Here is a 26,220-nt window from a genome sequence, read left to right as displayed (position 1 = left end):
GTTTTCAATGGTGCCCACTCACAACAATGCGATTCAGCACAGAGGAATTTTGAAAAAGGTTCCTGTACTACTTCCAGTGCAATTTTGGCCCCATAGAATATACACACCTTATCAAAGTTGCAACAGAGTTGCACTACATAACTACATTGAAAGTCAGATCTTAATCTTATCACAGCAGTGGGAGTCTAGCCTAAATCTTAACTGCAGACAATCAGATCCTCACACAATTAAAATAAATACTAGTGAACCATCTAATCTGCTAGCAGATTTGTAATCCTGTTGAGCCAGTTTGCGATCTATCACCTCTAGATGGCAAAGCAAGTCATGGACTTCTACTGCAGTTTAGCAGTACAATTTAGTCTAGGACATATCCCCAGTCTTCTGATTGGATAATGAAGAAGCAGCGGGTCACTGGTGAGCCTTCCTTGTGATCTTCCCTTCTGTAGGCATGTTAACAGAGTTAAAGTGACAGCACCGAGCAATGCAGCAATGATTGCCTTCTAGTAGCGCCTATCAGTCTGATTCCTGCCAAGCAGGGCATTAAGAAAAGCGGATATAAACATAAATTCAGGTGCTCCAACTACTTTCATTTAAAATACAGTACATGCAACTATTTTTTTTATTTGGGATTGCAATTTAGCATTTAAAGTGATTCTAAAGATTTTTTTTTGTTTTAAGAAAAAATAACAAAGATGTCTATACTTACCTGCTGTGTGCAGTGGTTTTGTACAGAGTAGCCCAGATCCTCTTCTTCTCGGGTCCCCCACAGGCTCTCCTGGCACCTACCTCCTATCGGGGGGCCTCCACAGCAAGAAGCTTGCTATGGGGCAGCTGCTGCTCTGTGTGTCCATTCACATACGGCCCCGTGCCCTCTCTGCTCATTGGCTCACTGGCTGTGATTGACAACAGTGGGAGTCAATGACCCCCACTTCTGTTTCAGCCAATGAGAAGAGGGAATCCTGGGATAGCTGAGAGTCCAGTGCACATTGCTGGATCAAGAGGGGGCTTAGGTAAGTTTTAAGGGGGGCTGGGGGCACTGCTGAACACAAAAGGTGTTTTACCTTCATGCATAAAAACCTTGAGCCTTTAGAACCACTTTAAAGAAATCTGTGCATTGCAGCATGGGTTCGTTGTACACTAATGTACTAGTATGTGCATTCTAAATGAAACCAAAATGTACCAAAAATGTACTAAATGGTAGTAACACACAACAATTTGTGCATTAATGTAGGTATGGAGCCAATATTACACAGAAAATGTTTTTGTCTTTTTGGTCCTTATCTGACGGAGATGATTACTGTGGATGATGGAGAAGGTAGGTCATGACTATATAGAGAAAAGCTGCCTCTCTACCTCTACTGACCCTAATGGTGAATCCAACCCTGGCTACAATACTACATGCACTCTATTACATGGTTATAAGGTTTAATTTAATAAGAATAAATAAGAAACATTACCTCTTGCCAGATCTTGTAATGGCTCAGAAAACAGCCCACCTCCCCTTTGGTAAGAGTCCGACCAGAGAATGGATCATAAAATCCCGGTAGTAGATTCACACCCATACGTTTGATGACACTGCTGTTCAAAGCACTGCAGGAATTTGAGAAACAAAAATTGATTACTACAGAGGGACAGTAAAAGATGCTTTCAATGACTGGTTACATAAGACACAATTATATACAATGTAATATACTGACAGACAGCCGGGGAGATGTATACAAACTAGAGGCTAAGAAATAGAAAGGTACTGCCTGTAATACAGTCATATAGTAGATCTCCAGGATGGGCTTGGATGCCCTCTAGTCTTTGCTCATCAGTCCCGCTGGCTTGAAGTTGAACGCCAATCAAACATAAAGAAGACCTGTCATAAATCTGGGCAGCTCAGACTTGAGCATATTATGTAAAATGCATAAACAGAGGCCCCTTCCATGAAAGCTGCATGTCAGCAGATCTACAGATGCATGCAGCTGATACCACATGCCGATCTCAACTTTTCCTTTAAAAGCTAAACTTGGCAACAGAACAGAGCTCCATTGCTGGTCAGTGAGATAGCCTATAATGAAAGGACAAACAGAGATGCTCAAGAGATTGTTGGGGTGGGTGTAAACTCGACTGACAAAGATTAAAATTTCAATTGAATATATTGTATCACTATCTTAATCTGATAATATTTCCAAAAGCATTTTTTAATTTAAAGGGTATCTTTAGCAACATGCTGTACCTGTGTAACATGTTGCTATGCAGGCCCACCCGTGATTGCTTGCAGGGGTTCTTCCCATCCACAGCAACTGTCACTTTTGAATTTTGTGTGGCTGTGAGCGGCTCTGCCGACACAGCCACATCATTCTTCCACAGAGATCTGTAAATGATTGAACTACAGGTCCCATCAGCTAGCACGGCAGTTCTCAGTGGAACACAAGTGCAGTAATTGGCATACTTGTATTGACACTTCCTCCAGCAATCCAACTCAAGGCTGTTCGCTCACAGCCATGATGAACACTTCTCACAACAAACCGGACATGTAGTCCCGAAGTAGTTCATTCTCCTATATCTTGGGTTTTGATCTCTGCTAGGCGACCATTACCTTCCTGTGTAATTTTTGGTCATCTTCTCACACCCTTATACCACCCTACCAGCATCAATGAGCAACCAGTTCTTTGATCTGCTGCAGCTGGGCAGGGCCCCTCCAGGAGGCGTTTGGGCGGCGGTTGTCTTCTCCTGTTTTCTTTCCCTCTGTTCCCTGTCTACTATCGTTGTCAGAGGCATATGAAGAATCCTTGGCTGTGTTCATAAAATTAAGTGATAACGTTTTGGTGGTTCTCTTTTCTTACCCCATACGGGGCTATGCGTCATGCCTTTTTGAGCACTTCTGAGGAAGAGATTGTGATTGCTCTCAAAACGCATCAAGTGTAATCTATGCATGACTTATCTCTACATCTTCATTGTAATATCATCTCTGATGACACCGCCTAATTTTGTATTGTAAATAAATGTCTGTTTTAAGATTGCAAAAATAAAAATCGCATATTTTTTAAATTATTGAATTGTCAAGTTTACCATTTTATAGAATTATGCCGCTAAAGTCACACCAATAAGAGGACCTTTCACCAAAGCCTCTACGGAGGATCTGGCAGGGGGCTGGAGAAAGAGTGCAGGGGCCTGACATTGCACCCATGAGCCTTTGATTGCAGGTGCAATGCTGTGCAGGTAGCTATGAAAAAAAATAATAAACAGACATATTTTCGCAGAATTTTTTTTTTTTATTGTTAAGTGAACTTGACCTTTTAAGGAAACCTCTATATATGTATTTTGTCACTGAATGCTCAGTTCAAACTGCCTAGAAAACATATTGGCTGTGTCAAGTTTACTAAGGGCAGGGCTCGACAAATCCCATGCGCCAGGTCGCCATGGCAACTAGAAATTTCATCCTGGTGCCTGGGTTCACACACTGCCTCCCGTCTACTTCAATGCAAAATCATGCCCCATTGAATTCAATGCAAAAATGCCTCCCATTGACTTCAACTGAAAAATTCCTGTCAATAGCAATCCTATGTGAACACTTATCTCCACCTGCCACTTACTTGCAAGTCTAGAATGTACTACTACAAACTTGCACAGGACCCTTTGTATGAACCACCTCAACAGGAACACATAATATCTAGCCTCTCATGGGAATCTGTGAGTTTGAAAATGCATCCAGGATCGCATATATGTGTCAACCAGGGCAGCTCCATTCACACCTGGGCGTTTTTGGGATCACAGCAGAATTGCTGTGATCGCAAATTGCAGGTTCAGGTGCCATTATTTTCAAAAGCACCTAAAAAAGCGTGTTGTGGTTTTGCAATGATTTTTATGTGGCAAATCGCATAGCATGAAGCTTGTCGCCCAAAAGTTGCCCTGCTATGGGCACTGGCAACCCATGCTAAAAAAAAAACTGGCTCCAAACATTTTTAGCTGGCTCCTGATTCAAAGCAAATGTATCATGCCGTGATAAGGGTATATTCAGATTCTGGATTCGTATTCTGGATCAGGGTGGTTATTCTCCTTCATTTCAAATCAGATGACTGTGGGCAGTGACCAGGCTGAACTACTTAACCCTTTCCTGGTCCCTTAAGAGAATCTAAATGGCAGAAGGCGGAGGTAGGCATTCTGATCATGTCACCGTTTTAATTGGCTGTCACAGCAGTCACAAGATCAGAAAGCTCCTGATTGCAAATAGGGATCGGGAGCTTTCCATTACACTTTAGTTACTATGCTGGGAGTACACAGTGAATGCGCTCTCAGCACAGTAAACTGTTTACATATAGATGCATATATGCAGCCGCCCAGTGGTACAGCCCAGCTGCCGAGAAGCTGCACATACAGTTGCAAGAAAAAGTATGTGAACCCCTTGGGATTACTTGGAGTTTTGCATGAATTGGGCATAAAATGTGCTCTGAACGTCATCTAAGTCACAACAATAGAAGAACACAGTCTGCTGAACATAATACTACACAAACATTAGATGTTGCCATGGTTTAATTGCATATAACATGTAAACATTCACAGTGCAGGGAGGAAAAAGTATGTGAGGCCCTAGCTTAATGACTTCTCCCAGAGCTAATTGGAGCCAGGAGTGAGCCAACCTTGCCTCCAATCAGTGTGATGATATTGGATGTGTTGCTGACAGCTGTCCTGCCCTTAAAAAACACACACCTGTTTTGGGTTTACTGGTTTCAAGAAGCACTGCCTGATGTGAACCATGCCTCGCAGAAAAGAGCTCTCAGAAGACCTACGATCAAGAATTGTTGACTTGCATGAAGCTGGAAAGGGTTACAAAAGTATCTCCAAAAGCCTTGATGTTCATGTGTCCACGGTAAGACAGACTGTCTACAAATGGAGAAAGTTTAGCACTGTTGCTACTCTCCCTAGGCATGGTCGTCCTGTAAAAATGACTGCAAGAGCACAGCGCAGAATGCTGCATGAGGTAAAGAAGAATCCCAGAGTGTCAGCTAAAGACCTACAGAAATCTCTGGCACATGCTAACATTTTTGTTGACACATCTACAATAAGGAAAACATTAAACATGGAGTACATGGGAGGACACCACGGAGGAAGCCATTGCTGTCCAAAAAGAATATTGCAGCACGTTTGAAGTTTGCAAAAGAGCACCTGGATGTTCCACAGCACTACTGGCAAAATATACTGTGGACAGATGAAACCAAGATTGGGTTGTTTGGGAAGAACACACAACACTATGTGTGGAGAAAAAAAGGCACAGCACACCAACATCAAAACCTCATCCCCACTGTAAAACATGGCGGGGGGAGCATCAAGGTTTGGGGCTGCTTTGCTGCTTCAGGGCCTGGACAGATTGTTGTCATTGATGGGAAAATGAATTCCAGAGTTTATCAAGACATTTTGCAGGAAAACGTACGACCATCTGTCCACCAACTGAAGCTCCGCAGAGGATGGGTGATGCAACAGGACAATGACCCAAAGCATACAAGTAATTCAACAAAACAATGGCTGCAACAGCACAGAATACGCCTTCTGGAGTGGCCCAGTCAGAGTCCTGACCTCAACCCGATTGAAATGCTGTGGCATGACCTTAAGAGAGCGATTCACACCAGACATCCCAAGAATATTGCTACACTGAAACAGTTTTGTGAAGACGAGTGGTCCAAAATTACTCCAGATCGTTGTGCAGGTCTGATCTGCAACTACAGGAAACGTTTGGTTGAGGTTATTGCTGCCAAAGGAGGGTCAACCAGTTATTAAGTCCAAAGGTTCACATACTTTTTCCTCCCTGCACTGTGAATATTTACATGTTATGTGCAATTAAACCATGGCAACATCTAATGTTTGTGTAGTATTATGTTCAGCAGACTGTGTTCTTCTATTGTTGTGACTTAGATGACGTTCAGAGCACATTTTATGCCAAACTCATGCAAAACTCCACGTAATCCCAAGGGGTTCACATACTTTTTCTTGCAACTGTATACAACCAGTCAGTGCAAACAGGTTGAAAGGATACTAAAAGTTTAGATTGAAAAAAAAAAATGTCATACATACATGCTCTGTGCAGTGATTTTGCACAGAGCAGCCCCAATCTTCCTCTTCTCAGGTCCCCTGCTGGCGCTGAGAGCCCCCAAAAGCATGCTGCTTGCTCTTGGCGCATCCATGCAGCCTCCGTGTGTCTATGAAACACACAGAATACGGCCCAGCCCCTCCTCTGCTTCCTCCTCACTGGCTGTCTCAACCAATAAGGTGGGAGAGACCTGGAAGAGCCACTGCTCTCCTGTATATGCACTGCATATAGATGAGTTAAAGCGGAGTTCCACCCATTTTTCAAGTTCCTTGCAACACAATGCTCACCCGCAGAACAGTCTGTAGTGGCAATTATTTTATTTAATTTTTTCGAAATACCTTATTTTTCTAAATTTAGTCTACACTTCCGGTCCCAGCCGCCTAGGCGATTTTGTCATTAAGTGATTCCCTAGGGCTTCTGGGATATCGCCATCATCTATCTCAAGAACCTTCAGACTGCACTTGCCTTGCTTCTGGGTGTTGATTGACAGGTTGCCATAACAACAGGGTGTGAACTTCCACTGACACTGCCATTGTAATGGCAATCTGTAAGCAACACAGTGCGCCACGCTGTCCTTACTGCGCAAGTGCAAAATGGTGAGGTGCATGCTGGGTAGCCAGCTGCACGGAATCCCAGAAGCATCCTGTGATGAATGTCATATTTACAAGAAAAAAGAAGAACAGTATCCTATTTATATTGTGAAACTAAAGAGAATCACAGGGGAGAGAAAACAGCCAAGGAGATTGGAGCTCCGCTTTAAAAAAAACAAAACAGAAATCTGCGTTTCTGGTCAGTATTTTACACACATATGCATGTAAATTGTTAATTTGAAGAGGTGAGAATGGCATTCTGCAAGATAGAATGTATTTTACTTATGCACCTGCAAAATAAACACCTGAAATTTCAGCCAGGATTACTGATGTTCAAATAAAATACCTTTATGGTGGAAAAAAAAGGGGGGGGGGGTCACTGACTTGGATGTGATGACTGGCAGGGCCAGAGTGACAACACTAGCTGTACAGAATTACAAATCTTTTTATAGCTATGACAGATATACACATTCATACTGCACTCACAGATTGCAGCTACAGAAGGACTCTAGTGGACTCCTCCACGGTGATACAGACTCTCCACATCACCTCGCCCTGACCCATATCCCTTCACCTCCCCCGAACCGAACAGCACTGCACTCACCAAAGCATGCCACCTGCACTTCTCCTCCTCGTCTTCCTCTCCTCCATCCCAAAAATCGCCTCCCTCTACCCGCCCACCCCCCCAAAACAGCTCTACATTGCCCCTTCACTTCTGCCCTCTCCCCACTACGGCACTCACCACCTCCTCCTGGTACTCCACTCCCCGGTCGACCCACGTACCACCACTACCAGACCCACACGCTCCTACACCTCCCATTCCCATGCCACCCTCCTCACCCTTCTCCTTCTCCTATCCGCCGGGGACATCTCCCCGAACCCTGGCCCCTCACCACCTCTCCCCCCCTCCAGGGACCCCCCTGCCCCCGCCAGCCGCCGCAACCCCCTCAACCTCATACCTGTGCACCTCCTCCCCGCATCCATCCCCCCTCTCTCGGTTGCACTTCTGAACGCCCGTTCGGTTTGCAACAAACTAACTGCCATCCATGACCTCTTTATCTCCCGCTCCCTCAACCTCCTAGCCATCACCGAAACCTGGGTACAGGCCACTGACACTACCTCCCCTGCGGCACTCTCCCATGGAGGTCTCGTCTGGTCCCATTCACCAAGACTGAGCGGTCACAAAGGTGGTGGTGTCGGCCTGCTCCTATCACCGCTGAGCACCTTCCAGGTCCTCCCTAACCCCCCCTCCCTAACCTTCTCCTCCTTCGAGGCTCACTGCATCCGGCTCTTCTCACCCACCCCCCTAAGGATCGCAGTGATCTACAGGCCCCCCGGATCCATAGCCCGCTTCCTGGATGACTTCGCCGCCTGGCTTCCCTTCTTCCTCTCCTCTGAGCTACCGACCATCATCCTCGGGGACTTCAACATCCCCATCAATGACAACACCCCAGCTACCTCCCAACTCCTCCACCTAACCTCCTCCTTCACACTCACACAATACACTCAATCCTCCACCCACATCAATGGGAACACCCTGGACCTCGTCTTCTCCCACCTCTGTACCCTTAACCACTTCACTAACACCCCCTTCCCTCTCTCCGACCACCACCTCCTCACGTTCTCCACCTCCCCTTCCCCTAACTCCCCCCCCCCAGTGCGCCAAACCATCACCAGCCGCAACCTCCGCAACCTGCACACGGCCCCCCTCCACTCGGCTGCCGACCGCTTACACGACAGCATCCTTCCACTGTCATGTCCTGACCTAGCCATTAACACGTACAACGACTCACTATCAGCTACCCTAGACTCTCTGGCACCCCTAACCACACGCAACATCAAACCCAGACCGCTCCAACCATGGCAGAACGACCACACTAAATGCCTCAAACGTCGCAGTCGTGCGCTGGAGAGACTATGGCGCAAAACCAGGTCCCGTCATGCATTCTCCCTCTACAAATCTGCCTTCCTCACCTACACCTCCTCCCTCCACGCCGCCAAGCAGGCCTACTTTGTTAACCTGATTAACACCCTCTCCACCTGCCCTCGCCGACTCTTCTCCACCTTCAACTCCCTGCTCTCTCCCCCCCCTCCTCCACTCAGTGCCTCACTTACCGCCCACGAGATTGCCACTCATCTCCACAACAAGATTGACGCAATCCGCAAGGACATAGTCAACTTGCAATCTACCTCCCCATCTAGCCTCCCCCCTTCCATCACCCCCTCATCTCTCCCCTCCTCTGACCTCGCAACGGCACTGCCCCCCACCACACCCAAGGCCCTGCCTACCGTAACCCCCCCATCACTGCACTCCTTCAGCCCTACTACCACTGATGAAGTCAGCAGAGTCTTCTCAGAAGCCCGCCTCACTACCTGCCCCCTGGACCCTATCCCCTCTCAACTCCTCCGGTCACCCCCCTCTTCCCTCATCCGCTCCCTTACCCACATCTTTAATCTCTCCCTCTCTACTGGCGTCTTCCCCTCCCCCCTAAAACATGCGCACATCACCCCCATACTCAAAAAGCCCTCCCTGGACCCCACTGACCTCAACAACCTCAGACCAATTTCCCTGCTTCCACTCACTTCCAAGCTCCTTGAGCGCTTGGTCTTCGATCGCCTAAGCGCCCACCTGACTGACAGCAACCTCCTTGACCCACTACAGTCCGGCTTCCGTCCCCTACACTCCACCGAAACTGCCCTCCTCAAAATCACCAACGATCTACTAACCGCCAAAGCCAAAGGCGACTACTCTGTCCTCCTCCTCCTAGACCTCTCCGCGGCCTTTGACACAGTCGACCACCCCCTCCTCCTTAATAAACTACTCTCCCTTGGCATCAGAGACACCGCTCTCTCCTGGTTCTCGTCCTATCTATCCCAACGCTCCTTCAGCGTTTCCTACAACGGTGCCACCTCCTCCTCACTCCCCCTCTCTGTTGGGGTCCCCCAGGGCTCTGTCCTTGGACCCCTTCTCTTCTCCATCTACACCTCCTCCCTTGGCAAACTCATACACTCCCACGGCTTCAATTACCACCTCTATGCTGATGATACTCAAATCTACCTATCCACCCCTCACCTCACCCCCACATTCTCCGCCCGCATCACTCACCTCCTAAACGACATCTCTGACTGGATGTCGCTCCATTTCCTCAAACTCAACCTCTCCAAAACCGAGCTTCTCATCTTCCCCCCAGCCCGCGCCCCCCCCCCCATCCTTTCCATCACTACCAACAACACCATCATCAATCCCGCCCAGCAAGCCAAGGTCCTTGGCGTCATTCTGGACTCAAACCTTTCCTTTCAACCTCATATCAAATCTCTCACAAACACATGCAGGCTCCACCTCCGGAACATCTCCAAGATACGCTCCTTCCTTACCCCAGACACCACTAAACTACTAGTACACTCCCTGATTATCTCACGCTTGGACTACTGCAACTCCCTCCTCACCGGCCTACCCCAGTGCAGGCTCTCCCCGCTTCAGACCATCCTGAACTCAGCGGCCAGACTCATCCACCTCACCAGCCGCTCCACCTCTGCCACCCCCCTCTGCCTCTCCCTCCACTGGCTCCCCATTGCCCAACGCATTAAATTTAAATTGCTCACCCTGACCTATAAGGCCATTCACAACACTGCCCCTAACTACCTCACCGACCTGATTCCCAGGTACCACCCTACCCGTACCCTTCGCTCTTCACAGGACCTCCTTCTATCTTGCTCCCTGGTCTCCTCCTCCCACGCACGACTGCAAGACTTCTCCAGGTCCTCCCCCATCCTCTGGAACTCACTACCCCAATCCATCAGACTGTCACCTTCCCTCCTCACCTTCAGGCGCTCCCTGAAAACCCACCTCTTCAGGGAAGCCTACCCACCCTCACCTAACAGCCGCTGCCCTTCCCTCCTCCTACCACTCCATCCCCCACAGCCGTTTCCTCCTGTGCCTCTACCCCCTCCCTCCTAGATTGTAAGCTCGAAAGAGTAGGGCCCTCTTACCCCTTGTGTACTGTTTGATGTTACTGTTCTGTTTCATGTATTGTCCCCCCTCTATTGTACAGCGCTGAGCAAACCCTTTGGCGCTATATAAACTCAATAAATAAATAAATAAATAAATTCCAGCTATTCATCCAGCTGTCTGCCTGATGTGACGCTTTGTATGTTGCTATGTCACATAGTGAAACTATTCATCTTGAGGAATTTCCGCTTATTCTATGCTAACTTCAAACATTGCAGAGGTGCCAAAATGATGATAATGTAAAACACATACTGTAAGTACATGAAGTCTTACCAAGAAGCAAGATGTACTGCACACCTGACGGTCCTGCCTGCTTCTACCCCAGGGACAGGAAGGGCAAGATCAAAAACAAAGTACTCACCTTCCATCCACAGCGTCTTTCACATGGCAGGATATCTCCTGTTCATAAAGAGAGCGCAGCATTCTTTCCCGGCGCTCAGGACGACGCAGTAGATTAATCAGAAAAACCTGAGGAAGAAAAAGGCTTGGATGTTAGTCCAGACAAAAAGTGATGGTAAAACTCTCAAAAAGAGACAATGAAAACAAAAATATCTGGTGTCATTCTTTACCTTCTGGTTTGCCTGTACCAGTGACAACCACACCTCTCTTTTTTGTTCTGCTGTCGCAGGGATAGTTGAAGTAAAATCCCCCGGTGGGATAACAGACAGTAATAGAACTGGACAAGTGTCTACTTTTCAAGTCTATCCAAAACCAAAATAGGTTTTGGCCTTAGCCTGGGTTCACACCATTTAAATGGGCTGCTGTACCCGCAAGAAACATGGCGAAAAAAAGTCCCCGACCTTTTTTAAAAAATGCACCGCATGCAGCCGCATGATGCTGTGGCACTATGAAAAAATGTGCATGGGTGTTAACATGTGGGGGTGTCATTAGGAACTAAAGGCACAGCTGCACATCTGCTACAGAACACTGTGTTACTGTGCAGGTAGGGAATGTGAGTGATTGAGCATGTGTTCCCAACCCGTACATATGAGAACCTAGCCTTAATATACAGTATAATAGCTAGTGTACTGCTGGATTAAAAAAGACCACTGTGCAGCTAGCCAGATAAATGTGTATTCTAACATACAGAACCAAAGGATTCATTTTTAAAAACAGAATTAGGTTATTCACACATTGTGAGAGGGATAATCAATTCATAGAGATATTAATGGCCATCTCTGTGCTAATATTGTGCCCTCTCCAACCCATTCTCATTTTGGTTAAAACCTTTCAAACACTGTATTATCTTAACCTGAATCCACTGTCACTTGCTACCTAGATGGTGCCTTTTCTGGCTGCAGAGAGCACTGGAGATCGAGCGCCAAAGTCTGTGTCTGCCAGTGTCTGACCCCTTGTGGTAATGTCCTCCTGCCATTTCATTCTTCTGAACCCTGAGAGGACCCCACCACTGGACAAGCAATGGAAAATTAGTAAAAAAGTGAATTGAAGCGCCACACCCCACTATAAAGTCAAGATACAGCTTTGTCCCTCAGACCCTTACTGGAATAGTCAAAAGAGTAGCCAGTGCTGACAGACAAGCTGCAGACAAGACTCGTGCAGATAATCACACTGGAAGTCCATATACATTTTTTTCTATCGCAAACCCTGATAAAAACGGGGTGATTTTGGACCGCCCCAAAAGGCATTGGACCAGGGGCATCCCTAGGGTTGGTGTCACCCCACCGACGATCCCCGCAGGATGGTTCGGATCTGAGGATTGAGCATAATGGATTGGAGTCCGATCCATTATGCTCCCCAATCCGCAGATCCAATCCATCCTGCGGGGATCATCGGCTTGCAACCTATACGGGGTTAACTGATCTCTCCACGAGCTTCACGAAAAGGAAAGTTTTAAAGCAAGCCGACGATCCCCACAAGATGGTTCGGATCTGCGGATTGAGGAGCATAATGGATCGGACTCCGATCCATTATGCTCAATCCGCAGATCCGATCCATCTTGCGGAGATCGTCGGCCTGCTTTAAAACTTTCCTTTTCATGAAGCTCGTGGAGAGGGTCCGGTGTCACCCCGTGTAAAAGGTGTCACCTGGTGCAGCGCACACCCCCGCATTGGACTCTTTTGATTGTGCCATAACCCTCATATTTGAACCATTTAGCAGTAGTGTGGAGCTACCCCTAGAAACTGGTGTGGAGCTTCAATTCACATTTTTGCTACATTACAGTACAAGCCAGGGAGTCTGTGGAGATCCTCTGGGCTGCCTGTGAACCAGATCACCAACATCAACATCATTACAATACGATTGAATAGCAATACAGATATGATAAGATCACGAGTCCAGCGCTCTTTCCACTTTCCTTAATTAGTTAATGGAAAATGTCCACATCAACCAGGCTGTGATGTGGGCACAAATAGAAAGGCCCTCTCTCTCGGCATTGAGGAAGATGGAAGACTCAGGAGCCAGTGCATCATGTGACCACAAAACTAAAAGGTATCAATACTCACTTTTGCGACTTGTCCTTGCCAGCATCTTCTCCTGTGCGCCAGTTTTTGGTCATCTTCATTGGCCAGCACGGGATGATGTAATTCCTGTGCATGTGCAGGAGCTAGTCATTCTGGCACACAGGGATCGGGCTGGCCGCTGTAAGCTGAGCAACATACTTTCAGTGTAGCTCCATTTACAGTGCAGGGATCATGGTGAGCAGGCAGGTAAGTGTATTCTACTGCAGAAGAGACATTGTATATCTCTTCTGCCATAAATAGTCTGCCTGCTCACAATATGTAACAGCTTTAAAGGATAAGTTCACTTTTTGGATAAAAATAATAAATGCACATTTTGTTTGCAGGTAAAAAAATGTGCATTTATTATTTTTGTCCATAGGAGCCTGGAAAGCATCGCACCAGTGATCAGTAGATGGCTGATGCCATGCAGGTCTCCTGCAGACCTGTCAGAATATCTGCTTGCCGTACGGGATGTATGAGCAAGCAGATATTCTGTAAGGAATAGTTCATTGAAAACTACAAGCCCACAGCCGCTATGGCTGTCAGGACTTGCAGTTCATTCGGACGTTCGTGAATGAATGACGTGGTCGATTGGGCGGAGCCCTGCACGGCTTCACTGTTTTCAAATCTGACAGTTAGTATGGGGAGAAGTTCCCCCGTACTATCTGTCAGAGGGAGGGGGGCAGGCTTGGCTGCAGCTATGGGAACATGTTACATGTTCCACCCTAAAAATGGGTGGAACATCTAACATGTTCCAAAGGTGAACCTATCCTTTAAGCGAAAGGAGGCCTTTAGGTTTTCATTTTTCATTGTAAACCAATATTAGTTACAGGGGGAGAAGGGTAAAAGGGTAGTGGGAAAGCATTATTGGAGATCAGTTTTAAGCCGGCAGACAATATTCCATGCACTTTATATTACCTCATCAAACCCCATTTTGTCAGGATACTTTGGTGGAGGAGACAAATATTGAGAAGAAATAAATGGATATCCTTCCACTGCAAGAAAGGAGAGAGAGAATTATAGTTACAATATGGTTCCAGCATGCCCTCCAGTCTTAAAAGTATCTATTTTTTATTGCTGTTTAGTCTCTGCTAGGGCAATTCACCCTCTCTATTTGTCTATGTGACCTTCATCAGAAAAGGATGGGAAATCCAACAGTTGTTAGAAAAGCAGGAATAGAGGGAAAATCTAATGGCAGCACATTTTCTGCTAACAATGAAAAGGGGATTTGCCTTTACTTAGGAGAGATTTTCTCTTATTTCCTGTTGTGTCTCCAAGACAGGAAGTGAAGGGAAGTTTCCCCAAAAGACACACAGAGCTGAAAAAGCAAGTAAGGTTTTAACCAGGAACTAATCTATACAAACCTAAAAAAATAGTTGCCTACAGATACAATCAGTCAGTTTGACGGAATCCCATTTCCTTCATCCCACAATGCTTTTGGGGTGTCCCAGTAACTTACTAAGAGGCACCTGCACTGCATTGTGGGTTACAAAGTAGTGTGCCTAAAGGATAGCTGTATTGAGGGAACAGGTAACCTGACCTTCTGAAGCACAGTAGGTGGGAGTGATGTAAAATTGGATTTTTGTACTCACCATAAAACCTTTTTTTTTCTTCTCATCCATTGAGGGACATATGAAGACTTTACCCTTTGGTACATTCAACTGAGGGGTGGGCAACACAGCAACAATCGCTAATAGGCCCAAGAAGCAAACACATAGAACTGGGAACAGCTTGCAGCTCAAAGAGGACCTTATTCCTAAAGCTGACATCAGAGGAGGCTGAAACCTTGTCCCTTAGAACCTGTACTTCAACAGCAATTCCAAAGCCAATGATGAGAAACAAGATGGCAAATCAACCCTTGGGACAGAAAATCTGGACAACCTGGCAGTGCCCACAAAGCATTTGCCAGAAGTCTTTTCAGGTTGGTATACCATATTTGCCTGGGTCAGTCTAGAGCAATGAGGATTACAGGAACGCCCTATATCTTGATCCTGCAGAGCAGACAGACAATAAGGTTTCAGGGTAGTTTCAGGGTAGAAAATGCAAAGATGAGGGTTTATAGATTCCAAGTTGCTATCAGAGAATCCACTGCTCCTGCCAGGTGACTGCTGTACCTAGAGACAAACCTGACCAGTTTGCTGCTGAACCTGGAGACCAATAAGTCCACATCTGGTGTCCCTCATCTGAGACACAGGTCCTGAACACCTCTGAGTGTAGGGACCACTCGCCTGGGTCCAGGCCCTGCTTGCTGAGGATATCTGCCCACCAATTGACTAAGCCTGGAATGTACATGGCTGACAAGGCTAGAACATGGTCCAATAAAGGACAGTCAAATTGCTCAAAGCTCCAGGATGTTTATTGGGTGATGAGATTTCCCTTACAACTAAGTAGCTTTCTGGTGAGTATACATCTGACAGAAGTGGTGGACCCCTTCACTTGTTTTGTATCTATGGTTTAACCTGCACTAAAGATTGCTGCACCTATGGACACTAATATATTTTATGGACTTCACCAGTTTATTTCTTTCTGTTTTCTCACTCGTTTGACAACTATCATCTGTTACTGATATTTGTGGCTAATTTGCCTTACTACTATATGGATATTAATATTTCACTTGAATTACCAGTCCATTTGTTCTTTTAAAAGCTCTTATATGGTGTACTTGACTTTTCCACCCATTTTCATTCTGTATATAAATTAAATTTTTGGAGGTTTTATATATGTTACACTTGGATGTTCCTCTTTATATGTTTTCATTTTATTTATTATTTTCTCAGCGCTGCACTTTATATCAGGTTAACATTGAAAGTGTTATATCTCTAAAAAAAAAAAAAAAAAAAAAAAAAGACCTGGTGACCTTTCTAGAAATCAAGTGCTCTCCTGTGCACTCTGCAGTGTTATTAGTCTTGCACAAGTTACCACTGTGGACTACACGACACCCCATTCAGCTGCATTTTACAAACAAAACGAGAGGAGATATGGTGTTCTGATGTTTGTTCTAGGATACAGGACCATCACTAAGCATTGACACTCTAGGACAGGAAATGTGTTACTGGAAGGATCACCGGGTGAAAATAAAGGGAAAAAAACATGAAAACTAGTGCAGACACCACTTTTAAGGACTAATAATGTGAAATATATGAACTATACTGTATATAAATATGACATTTTTCTTCTCGTTTTAGAAACTCTTTAATGATCAAGTTATTGCTCACCCATGGCTTCCAGTATCAGGTGGATGAAATTCAGCTTGTCATCTTCAATTTCTTGATGTGGTAGAGCCGGGATGTTGACATAACCATAGCGGTGCTGGTTACATATGTAGCCCTGTACTCCTGAAAGGAACGCAGAGGTTAGGGTCATTTAAAGAAAACCTGTACAGCTGAATATCTAGGACATTAGTGCTGAACTCTTTTTGACAATAATAGGTATCTGGCAGTCGTGCTGATCCACTGGCTTCAACACTGTCAAAGGCTGGAAAAAGCATACTGTTCCAGACTTCTAATCTTCATGCTTGTTTGAGGGTCAAACTCTCAGAAGGTTTTGAAGACAGAGACAGATAGGCAATTTGTATTTTCAGCAGCTAGATTGTCATGCTGATCCAATGGCTTCAATACATTTTGGATCGCTGACCAGAACAATATGTAGATCAAGACTCTGACTTTCTAATCTGCTTGCTGTCCTATGTCAGTGACTCAAAAATATTGAGCCTTCAGACAGCCAGGCAACCAGCAATTTCAGAAAAGGCAGCCACTATATTTCTCTTAGCAAACGTTCTAGATAACAGGAGTGAGATGGAACAAAAATAGTCAGCACGTGGACTTCAGGCACAAAGTTACGTACCCGAAGCCAGGCAGGAAAAGGCGAACACGATGATGTCATCATAGGTCCAGGAGTAATTAGGATGGGGAGGATAGAAGGACAGTTTTTGGGTCTCTTCCTTACGAAGGTCCAGGAGGAAGGTGGAATGGACCATGGGCACCGGGAAGCAGCCAGTTCTTTGCCGGTTTTTGGTTGGGAAGTAATCTGGTGTCCGACGATAAAATCCCTTACAACAAAAAAGCAGAATTCATACATTAGCTCATGGACAGGGAAAACAGTGAGACCATGAATATAGTGTGACTCTAGCGAAAAAAAAACAAAAAAAACACTTTTTTACAGCTTTTATAAAAAGGGGAAAGAGGTACAACTTCGGCCAGGTTTTTACTGCTGCCTGGAGCTCAGTTGGGGAGATAATTCTCACTTCCTGGCTCAGTGACAATATTGTCACCAGGGCAGCAAATGAGAGGGAACCTCCAACAGGTACCCATGCAGCAACATACTCTATACACTTTCTTTTAGTACTAGGAGGAAAAGGCTACAAACCTATCAGCTTTTTATTACTGTCTAAGCCTAGGTTCACACTACAGCGGTGCGGTAAATCCCTTGTAATTCGCACAGGAACCACACCGCATTCCTGTACAAATCACATGCGAATTGTGTGCGGTGCGATTGGAGCCATACATTTTGTAAGGCTCTATTCGCACCGCACCCGCACCAAAAACGTGCAGGTTTTTTGGTCAGTACTAGAATCGGATCACATAAGTATTTACACCTCTGCGATCCGATTCTGCACATCGCACCGTGTTTTGCGGACCGATTTCGGGGTGTTAACTTAACATACACACCCGCATCGGTTTGTATTAACAAGGTGCGATTGTGATGCGGTGCAGAATTCGCACTGAAAACGCTGCAAATTCTGCACTGCATCAGTGTGAACCAGGGCTCAGTCCCATGTAGATGCCTCTCACTTCCTGTCTTGGTAACAATCTTTCCCAATGAGACTCCATAAAGGAATAAAAACTTGATGAAGGTTCTAAATTTTCTAAATCTTAAATAAAAAAGATATTAGACTAAAAAAGTAATTTGTATTGAAAGGTGATACTCCATTTGGACTGTGAAAGTCCATATATTTAATGAGTGAGTCTGAGGTCTGACCCATTTGATGCAATGGTGCTTATATATACAGTATGTAGACACACACACAAAATATTGGGACACCCCTCCAAATCCATGGCCACAGATGTACAAAATCAAGCACCTAGGCATGCAGACTGCTTCTACAAACATTTGTGAAAGAATGGGTCGCTCTCAGCTCAATGATTTCAAGCGTGGTGCCGTGATAGGTTGCCACCTGTGCATCAGATGTGGTGAAGACGACTTGGTGAAGTTCAAATTGAGCATCAGAATGGGGAAGAAAGGGGATTTAAATCCAAACAACTTTTATTGTCAAGACAATGAAAAATAAAAATGGAAGAGAAAGGGGATTTAAGTGACTTTGAACATGGCATGGTTGTTGGTGCCAGACGGGCTGGTCTGAGTATTTCAAAAACTGCTGATCTACTGGGATTTTCACAAACATCTCTAGGGTTTACAGAGAATGGTCCAAAAAAAGAAAATATCCAGTGAGTGGCAGTTGTGTGGACGAAAATGCCTTGTTGATGTCAGAGGAGAATGGGCAGACTTGTTTGAGATGGTAAAAAGACAACAGTAACTCAAATAACAACTCGTTACAACCAAGGTATGCAGAATACATCTCTGAACACACAACACATCGAACCTTGAAGCAGATGGTCTGAAGGAAGAGAAGACCAAACCGGGTGCCACTCCTGTCAGCTAAGAACAGGAAACGGAGGCTGCAATTTGCACAAGCTCATCAAAATTGGACAACAGAAGATTGGAAAAACAGCTGGTCTGATGAGTCTCTATTTCCCTAGAGATGGTTATGCGTGAAAATCCCAGTAGATCAGCAGTTTTTTAAATACTCGGACCAGCCCGTCTGGCACCAACAACCATGTCACATTCTATGTCACTTAAATCCCCTTTCTTCCCCATTCTAATGCTCGGTTTGAACTTCAGCAAGTCGTCTTCACCATGTCTACATGCCTAAATGCACTGAATTGCTGCCACGTGATTGGCTGATTAGCAATTTGTGTTATCAAGCAATTGAACAGGTGTACCTAATAAAGTGGCTATATGTGTCGGGTGATCGTAAAGGGGATTAACAGACCAAGAGGGAGCAAATAGGAGAAGTTCATTGTTAGGGTTTACATATTTTGGGATTCATGCACACTGGGCATTGAGGTGCGGGTGGTCCAGGAATGCTGCCAGCAGGCTGCGTTCTGGGCATTGGCCCCTGGACTCATACTGCACTAAATGTAGCACTCCTTCTAGCCACAGCAGCCATTAGCCTCTCAGAGTCTGACAGGCGTTCGATAGTGGGGCTGGTTGGTGCGCTGATAGTTTTGACCTGCAAAAAGGTTGGAGCCTCATGCACTAGTGTGCATGCAGCCTTGGCTGGAAATCTCCTTTGTAGCAATTCACCAGTTGATGTCTATTACTTTCCATGTGCCTCACGATGAGGTGTTACTGTTGATACCCGTCATACCTGGGGTGTTATTCCGCACCAAAAGTTAGAGAACCCCGTCTGGGAGTCCAGCATGGGGGCAACCAGGGTTTTATTCTCCGCCATAAGGAGCTGTATTGTTTGGTCATTGGTCAACACATTGTCTGCATCAGTAAACTGTAAAACAAACAGCAATATGCATGTAGACTGACATTCTTTAAGCTTGCCTCTGCCATATGTATATATAAAAGTTCCCCTTTAATTTACATTCCATGTATAGGCCATAGTATGGCACACACTCTTTGGTGTCCCTAGAAATCCCTCATATATCACCATCCCCTTCCCAGGAGTAGAGTAGTCTCACCAGGATGAAGTCGGCTTTGCTCTCCCTGGCATAGTCTAAGGCCTCCTGACGCAGCTTCATGACATGCTCATAGCGCTCTGCAGGCCAGTGCTTTGGGCTCGTCTCCTGAGGATACCACCTGCCAGGACAAAATCCTACAATCACCATACAGCTTCATCATATAAAATCACAGTCCTTCCTTCCAGATGACAGATGGAGAGGATAGGTAAGCCCAACAGACATGTCACCTGGGCATCTCCTGTGCCGTCCACACCACGGAGTGATAGAATGGCCGCACCGCCTCCATCCACTTCTCCAGAACATCAATGGTTGGGTCTTCATTGTGGTCACTGACACACCTGTGGAATGACAGAACACAACACAGTGAAATTTCACGAAACAAAAACTCAGCTCAGATCCTGTTCTTGTGATAACAATGTCACCAGAACACGTAAGGGGAAATTCCTCTCATTGGGACTCAGTGGCAATATAAAGACTTTTAGAGCTCATTTACATTGGGGTATATGGCTGTACAACCAAAAATACAGTCGTATTTCAGCCCCCCGGGAGTCACAGGTATAGCATACAGCCAACTGTAAAAAAGGATGACTGGATATGGCTGTACAGAGGTATACACCAGTCCTAGCATAAACATAGGAACATAGGCCCTGGAAGTAGACTGTCTGGGGAAGATTTACTAAAACCGATGCAGCTGTGCATGGGAGCCAATCTGCTTCTAACTTCAGCTTTTTCAATTAAGCTATGGCCATAAAACCTGGACGCTGATTGGTTTCTATACAGAGCTGCACCAGATTTTGCACTCTCCAGGTTTAGTAAATAACCCTTCAAAAAAGGGGGGTTTGTGAAAAGAGATTCACAGAAAAGCGGCTACATTATGAACAGACCGTGACACTCAGAAAATTTTCCAAAAATTATGCTTTATTACACAGATATAAATATGACATATGGGCATTCGCCCTGGTTTACCATCACCTCAGTATGAGACAATAACACACAGACCTAAAACCATATAAAATGACATCAAGACCGGTCTAAATGTATGTGCAACAGAAAAAGTGACTGCAAGAGTCTAATATCTCTGTAGTACAAACACATAGGTAAACACTTCCCTGAAGAGGTGTATCCAAAAATTATACCATAGGTATACCATAATATTAAATAATGAATTTACACCAATATCATAATGGTGAATCCCGAACAGGGAATCCAAAAATTATACTATGGATATACGTATATCACATGTATGAAATGCGGTAAGCACAATAAGCGTAAAGAGGGGAACAGTAAGCCTCAGGCCTGTTTGGAAAAAGACATAAATGTCACATATATGATGCAATACATTCCTGTGCCGGCACACGTGGTTGGGGCCCGTTCATCTGTTATGTGAACAGCTGTATCATAAAGCTCTTGAATGGAAATAAGCCCCATTTATTCCCAGGATGGGAGAAAAGGTGCAGATTGCAGCACTCTGCTTGAAATGGTGTCTTCACCACTGTATGTGGACTACACACCACCCTTTGTAGGAAAAGCAAAACATATCCCAAGGAATCTTCTGCCTGTTGAACTATATGCGGTATGTCCTGTATCCTACACAAAGCACCATAATGTCCCCATCCTGTAGTGAAACAAATAATGTGGGAAGTCACTGACAGAGCTTGCACTCAATAAGATATGTAGATCATATTGATCACAGAGGACCGTATATCTAATGTCCTGTAACAATCCACTCACCACCTGTGCCGTGGATAAAGGGAATGAAAGAAATGTCCTTCATGGATATTGCCAAACGCGGCCACAGAGGCCCAGGAACCACCGCTGACACCCGCCGATATACCGCGGGTTCCAGCCCCCTCTCAGCGCCTGTACCGCTCACGCTTGCCTCATGGCATGTGAAAATGGCTTCCTCCTTATGGGTCAGCGTGCGTTCCACCTAGTGCGCATGACCGGAAGTGACGTATCTGACGTATGACGTCAACGCGTTTCGCCGATGGGCGTATCTCACTCAGCTTCGTCAGGACCAATGGGACAGCTGCATTTCAATATCCTATTTATAGTGGGTAAAGACCCACCCATTTATGCAAAAGAGGTGACCTGCAGTTGTTCCTAATGGAAGAAAACAAGGGGGGGGGCTAAATACTTAGCACAGCTACTGGTCTTAATTAAAATTAAAAAGGCAGGCGGCTGGAGTCCACAGGGAGGGGAGAGGCTTGATATTTTAGCCAAAACATATATTAATCAAAGGTCATAAATTACATATACCAGTCTGTTGGAGCTTTTATCACACTTTAACCAGGAGATGGCGATATAAATCAAAGAATCATGAATTCCATCCACTGAATCGGGTTCTTGGGGAGACAATATCAATTATCAAAAGATACCAACACATACCACAAGATGGCAATATAATCTGAAAATTCACATGAGGGTCATTATAACAAAAATACCCCAGTTTTTTACATCCATCCTATGGTATGGTTATTGTTCAGAGACGAAAGGTATTAAGGGACATATAACCAGACAGTGAGTCCTTTTGCATTATTTAGAGCTATATAAAAAACTCATATCGTAATGTCATCCATATTTACGTTAATATTCCCAATATACACAGGTTTATCGCAATTCCAGCCATTAAGAAAAACTGAGAGATGCCATCAACTAACCGCCACATGGCAGTAAATCAGAGAATCAACAGTTCCATCTACTGAATCGGGTTTTTTGGGGGAGACAATATCAATTATCAGAAAATACCAACAAATACCACAAGATGGCAATATAATCTGAGAATTCACATGAGGGTCATAATAACAGAAATACCCCAGTTTTTTAACATCCATCCTATGGTATGGTCATTGTTCAGAGACAGAAGGTATTAAGGGACATTTAACCAGATAGTAAGTCCTTTTGCATTGTTTAGAGCTATATAAAAAACTCATATCATAAGATCATCCATATTTTCATTAATATTCCCAACACCGGTACATAGTCCCATAAACCTATTTTTCCAAAAACACTTGGAGATCACACTCCACATTTAACCCCTTAGGGTACAGTGTATCAAGTTTATATATCCAATGTTTCTCCTTTTTAAGCAGTTCTCTATCAAAATCACCTCTCCTCTGTGGGAAGTGCAGTGCATAGAAACCTTTTACTTTAGTGCCGTCCAGTTTACCTCCATGATATTTAGCGTAATGTTGGGCAAGGTTACTATCAGGATCATTTGATCTAATATCTCTAAAGTGTTCACCAATTCTTACTTTAAGTTGTCTTTTAGTCTTACCTACATACATCTTTTTACAGGGACAGGTTAAGATATATAATACCCTTACTGTGGAACAGTTTATAAGACTCTGAATCTTATAGTGAGTGTTATTTCCTGAATCATAAAAGGAATCCGTGCGATCCACATATTTGCAGATTTGACATTTTCCACATTTAAACATCCCCTTGGTACGTGATTTTAACCATGTTGTTCGTTTTAATGGTTGATAATCTGAATGAATAAGGAGGTCACCAAGATTTGGTGCTCTTCTTGCTACCATCTGGGGACGTTCACCTACAATCTTGCTCAACCTGGGGCATTGAGTAAGAATCTTCCAGTGTTTTTCCAATATTAGTTTAACATCTTGCCATTGAGCTCCAAATTGGGTAATCATTCTCACAGGCTGATCACTCAATCTAGCCTTCACTTCCTTTTTGGTAGATAATAAATCCTCACGGTCAGTTTGATATGCCCGTCTCCGAGCATTTCTAATTTGGGAGTGGGAATACCCCCTTTCCCTAAATCTTCTATAGAGATCCTGAGCTTCCATTTTAAAATCATTGATGTTTGAGCAGTTTCTCCGACATCTCAAAAACTGTCCCACTGGAATCCCTGAGATCAGTGAACGTGGATGGTAGCTTCTTGCCTCTAATAGGGTATTGGCAGCAGTAGGTTTCCTATATGTCTTAGTGAGGAGTTTTTTTAGTAAATAACCCCCCCACCAATGTGTCCAGGGAATATGTCTGTATGCTTATTTTTGTTTAGGCTAGGACTGATGTATACCTTTATACTGCCATGTCCTGAAATCTGTATAGGCCAGTACATGGTCCACCTATGACTCCCAGGTGCTGACATACTATTATTATTATTATACAATATTTATATAGCGCCAACAGTTTGCTCAGCGCTGTACATTATAATATGAGACAGCACACGAGACAGTACAGTAACAATACAATACACGAGGGGTTCGAGGGCCCTGCTTCTTGGAGCTTACAATCTAGGAGGGAGGGGATAGTGGTACAGGAGGAAATAGCTATGGGGGGATGGAGTGGTAGGAAGGAGATCGGCAATTAGGTGAGGGCGGGGTAGGCTTCCCTGAAGAGATGGGTTTTCAGGGTGAGCCTAAAGGTGAGGAGGGTAGGTGACAGTCTGATGGATTGGGGTAGTTAGTTCCAGAGGATGGGGGAAGCCCTGGAGAAGTTCTGGAGATGGGCATGGGAGGAGGAGACCAGGGAACTAGAGAGTAGGAGGTCTTGTGCTGAGTGGAGAGTATGTTTTGGGTGGTAAATGGATATCAGGTCAGTGTTGTAGTTTGGGGCAGTGTTATGAATAGCTTTGTACATCAATGTTAGTAATTAGAATTTTATGCATTGGGTAATTGGAAGCCAGTGGAGGGATTGGCAGAGGGGGGTGGCGGATACGGAGCGGTTAGTAAGGTGGATGAGCCTGGCCGCAGAATTCAGGATAGACTGAAGCGGGGATAGCCTGTGATGAGGTAGGCCGGTGAGGAGGGAGTTACAGTAGTCAAGTCATGATATAATAAGGGAGTGGATGAGTTGCTTAGTAGTTTCTGGGGTTAGGAACGGACGTATTTTGGAGATGTTGAGTCTACATGAATTTGTCAGCGATTCGACCTAGGGTTGGAAAGATAGATTGGAGTCTAGAATGACACCTAGTACTCTGGCTTGCTGGGTGGGGCTGATGGTGGTGTTGTTGGTCGTGATGGAGAAGTCAGGGGGGGCGTGGGCTGGGGGGAAAACTAGGAGCTTGGTTTTGGAAAGGTTTAATATGAGGAAGTGGAGTGACATCCAATCTGATATGTCGTTCAGAAGGCTAGTAATTCGGACGGAGACTGAAGGGGTGAGACAAGGGGTAGAGATAGATTTGCGTGTCATCGGCGTAGAGATGGTAGTTGAAGCCGTGGGAGTGTATCAGTTGGCCAAGGGAGGAGGTGTAGATGGAGAAGAGAAGGGCCCGAGGACAGAACCTTGAGGGACCCCAACAGAGAGGGGGAGTGAGGGGGAGGTGGCAGCGTTATAGGTAACACTGAAGGAGCGCTGTGATAGATAGGAAGAGAGCCAGGAGAGAGCGGAGTCTCTAAGACCAAGAGAGTATAGTTTTTTGAGGAGGAGGGGGTGGTCACCCGTGTCGAAAGCCGCAGAGAGGTCGAGGAGTAGGAACACTGAGTAGTGGCCATTAGCTTTGGCGGTTAGCAGGTCGTTGGAGAGTTTGAGTAGGGCGGTTTCGGTGGAGTGTAGGAGACGGAAGCCAGACTGTAGGGGATCAAGGAGGTTGTTGTCGGTGAGGTGGGAACTCAGGCGATTATAGACTAAGCGCTCAAGGAGTTTGGATGTAAATGGCAACAGGGAGATGGGTCTAAGGTTGTTTAGGTCGGTGGGATCCAGGGAGGGTTTTTTAAGTATGGATGTGATGTGCGCGTGCTTCAGAGGGGAGGGGAATGCGCCAGTAGAGAGGGAGAGATGAAAGATGTAAGTGAGGGAGCGTAGGATGGAGGAGGATGTTATGACATACGATGGTATGTTACATTATATGGCCCTATATGGCCATCTGCATATACGTATATATAGTTTAGCCCGGAGATTTCCCACCACTTCCTGTCTTCATTGTCACCAGGACAGAAAGTGAGGGGAAATCTACACAATGAAACATGGACAGCAAAAAAAAAAAGAAAAAAAATCAGATAGGAATTTTAATCCCCTCCCCTTCAGCAAAACCTAAGAACATGTTTTGGCAGGTGAAAATCCAATCATACATTTTTTTATTATTATTGTTGTTAAGATAATAATTAAATGCTAACAAATGGCATGCAGCTTCTAAAGCAGTGGTCTACAAGCTGCGGCCCTTTGCTTGCTCTTATCTGGCCCTTGAGGCACAATTTCATATACTGATACCAACAATTGTGTATAATTCCCCCCACTTACACCAGTGAAGGGGGCACAACTCCTTCCAATGACAAACGTTGGTACACAATTCCTCCCAGTGACACAACTGATAGGGTCCACTGACACCAAACAATGGGGCAGTATTTCTTTCCCACTGAAGTCAGGACCTTTTCTACTC

At 45.1% G+C, this 26,220-nt stretch overlaps 1 protein-coding gene across 2 annotated transcripts in view; it reads right to left on the bottom strand.

Annotated features, from left to right (window-relative positions):
- Positions 1 to 26,220, bottom strand: part of CERCAM (cerebral endothelial cell adhesion molecule) — a 104,450-nt gene that overhangs the window by 9,046 nt on the left and 69,184 nt on the right. For both annotated transcript variants that reach the window (XM_089668994.1, XM_089668993.1), the window contains exons 2-9: positions 20,105 to 20,215; positions 19,878 to 19,995; positions 19,556 to 19,690; positions 16,972 to 17,176; positions 16,344 to 16,463; positions 14,047 to 14,123; positions 11,031 to 11,137; positions 1,458 to 1,590 (exon numbers count right to left, since the gene is read on the bottom strand). In XM_089668994.1, coding sequence (XP_089525120.1) covers positions 1,458 to 1,590; positions 11,031 to 11,137; positions 14,047 to 14,123; positions 16,344 to 16,463; positions 16,972 to 17,176; positions 19,556 to 19,690; positions 19,878 to 19,995; positions 20,105 to 20,163 — 954 coding nt within the window. In that variant the 5' untranslated portion in view covers positions 20,164 to 20,215. The remainder of the gene's footprint in view (positions 1 to 1,457; positions 1,591 to 11,030; positions 11,138 to 14,046; positions 14,124 to 16,343; positions 16,464 to 16,971; positions 17,177 to 19,555; positions 19,691 to 19,877; positions 19,996 to 20,104; positions 20,216 to 26,220) is intronic.

Source organism: Staurois parvus, unplaced genomic scaffold (genome assembly GCF_062004578.1).
Source record: "Staurois parvus isolate SC_StPar_1 unplaced genomic scaffold, SC_StPar_1.0 ptg000068l, whole genome shotgun sequence".
Lineage (NCBI taxonomy): Eukaryota > Metazoa > Chordata > Amphibia > Anura > Ranidae > Staurois > Staurois parvus.
This window is presented reverse-complemented; position numbering and strand designations above follow the sequence as displayed.